At 51.1% G+C, this 2,326-nt stretch overlaps 1 protein-coding gene across 1 annotated transcript in view; it reads left to right on the top strand.

The window, feature by feature from the left end:
- The window catches only part of S100A10 (S100 calcium binding protein A10), a 12,973-nt gene extending 12,029 nt beyond the window's left edge, over positions 1-944 (top strand). The window contains exon 4 of the mRNA XM_011377693.2: positions 726-944. Within this exon, the coding sequence (XP_011375995.1) occupies positions 726-887 (162 nt within the window). The 3' untranslated portion in view covers positions 888-944. The remainder of the gene's footprint in view (positions 1-725) is intronic.
- Positions 945-2,326: the final 1,382 nt, after the last annotated feature.

Raw genomic sequence — 2,326 nt, 5'->3', positions numbered from 1 at the left:
AAGCGACGTCAGAGACACCAGTCAGCCTCCTCAAGGCACAGCTGGTACACGAAGGCCCGCCAGGTGTGACGACTCCGTCCAGGTCACGGGGCCAGCACGATGCGAAGCCACCCCGGCGTGGCCCCGGCTGTGTCAGAAGGGAAGAGGAAGGAATGAGGGCCAGCGACCCCTCCGCCCTCCCCAAACCTGGCACCCCCTACGGCTCCGCCAGCATCTCTTTAAAGCCACGAGACAGGGATCCGAAACTCACCCCCTAAATAACCTTACGAGACCTTTTCCTCCCTTTCCTTTTGAAAGGACTTGACTATGCCAGGAGTAAAAGTTTGTTAAGGGAATGTCGGTTTAAACTACAAAATGGGGAGTTTAGGGTGGTTCTTGGGCAGAATCTTGTGATTTGAAAATTGGAAACAGCTGAGCTGGACACGCACAGCTGCTCAGGAAGCCTCGCTGGATTTTAAGTGGCAAGAGCCGTGGGCTGAGAGCGGGGACGCCTGGGTCTCCCTACTCTGGCACGGACGAGGCCGTTTCTAAGGTCTCTGTAATTCTATGAAAGCGTGCCACGGATTCCTCTTTTCCTAGCTTAAAATATAATAAATATCAATTTAACTGAGATGCTCCCGCAAGGCAGCAAAATCCGTTTCGATGACCTGCAAAGACCACTTACGACCTAAAACTGGGCGCTGACTGATAGTTCGGGCCTTATTTTGTATTTTGTATTTTTTCAGAATCAAAAAGACCCTCTGGCCGTGGACAAAATCATGAAGGACCTGGACCAGTGCCGAGACGGCAGAGTGGGCTTCCAGAGCTTCTTCTCACTCATCGCCGGCCTGACCATCGCATGCAACGACTATTTTGTAGTGCACATGAAGCAGAAAGGGAAGAAGTAAGCAGCATGGAGCTGTGCCTCCCGCCCTGAGGCGAGTTCGCCCAGCCAGCCGCTGGGGCATCTCTGCCCCTCAGCTTCCCCGCGTATGGGTTCCATGAGCAGACTGGGACCCTTAGAAAATGTACAAATGAAATCCTACCCCCATTTTGACGAGAGAAAGAAAAGCCAGTTAAAGCCAGATAAGCTTTTGATTTTTATATTGCTTGCATCCCCTTGCCCTCAATAAACAAAATTCTTTTTTAGTTCCTAATTTGAGACAGAATGTTTGTTCCTTCTTGAGAAATCCCTGTTCCCAGCTTCCCCTCACACAAAGCCCACAGGCCCTGGAGCAGGGAGAGGGGTGCCACAGACCCGGAAAATGGGAAGGTGCTTGGCGCAGGCTTGGAGTCTGACTTCTCTCACTGACCTAACCCGTAGCTGTGTCTGCCCGAAGGAGCACAGCGCCACGGATTGAGAGGAGGCGCTTCAGGAACATACCGTCATTTTATCATTATCGGGCGGTCTGTTAATCCACTGCCTTTCCAGCCCGCACGGTGGATGTCTGACATGTCCGCGTCCACTTTTCAGAGCAAAGTCTCAGCAAACTCTAGGGTAAAAATAAGTCCACAAGACAACTAATCAAAGGAGTCTAGCGTGATGCCTCAATGACATCGCGTTAACATTGACTGAGCTGTCGGGAAATGGACCAGCACGACTTATATCCTAGGATGGCGCTTTGGTGTAAAGTGCTGGTATTGACGTCTTGGTAAACAGCAAAACGTGTCTCCCAGCCGGTTCACAAGCCTCGGCACGTGTGCATTACGTTCTATGTGCTCGTTAATAACACAGTGCTCTATGAATCGGCATATGAAATTGTTCCAAGTAAACAGGTCTATGAAATGGAAACATTCATTTTTATGATTGGACACATAATTCTGGGGAAAAGTTCAATATAAGGTCATCTACCACCACAAGGGAAAGCATGCAGGAGGGAACCAGGGTAGTCCAAAACTAGCTTTGGGGAAAAGAAAGTTAATAAAATCAAGGTCAAAGATGACATTCCACCATTTAACTTTGTCTCAGCCATCAAAAGAACAAGGTAAGACGACTCACAGCGCGGTAGCGGTGGGATTATGTGAGCACGTGTGCGAAGCGGGGTTCATTACGGGGTCGTGGATGGAGGAGGGAAGCGAGCCAGCTGGAGAAACAGTGCAGGGACGACTCGCAGATCCAGGCCATAGGACTGCCCATCAAGGGAGCTGCTGGCTCAGGGAGCTGCCTGCTGAACGTGAAGCCACTGCCACATCGGGTAGCTCCAGAACCACGCAGCCCACGCCACAGTCCACACGGGCAAATGCGGACACCATCTCCCTGCCCCTTTCACACAGAGCTTGGCTCCCGCGTCCGAGTCTCAAAGAAGCGCATCTAAGGAGCAGAACCTCGTTCACGTCAAAACCTGAA

The sequence above is a fragment of the Pteropus vampyrus genome, unplaced genomic scaffold (assembly GCF_000151845.1).
Source record: "Pteropus vampyrus isolate Shadow unplaced genomic scaffold, Pvam_2.0 Scaffold319, whole genome shotgun sequence".
Lineage (NCBI taxonomy): Eukaryota > Metazoa > Chordata > Mammalia > Chiroptera > Pteropodidae > Pteropus > Pteropus vampyrus.
The sequence above is the reverse complement of the archived record's forward strand: the minus strand, read 5'-3'. Positions and strand labels throughout refer to the sequence as shown.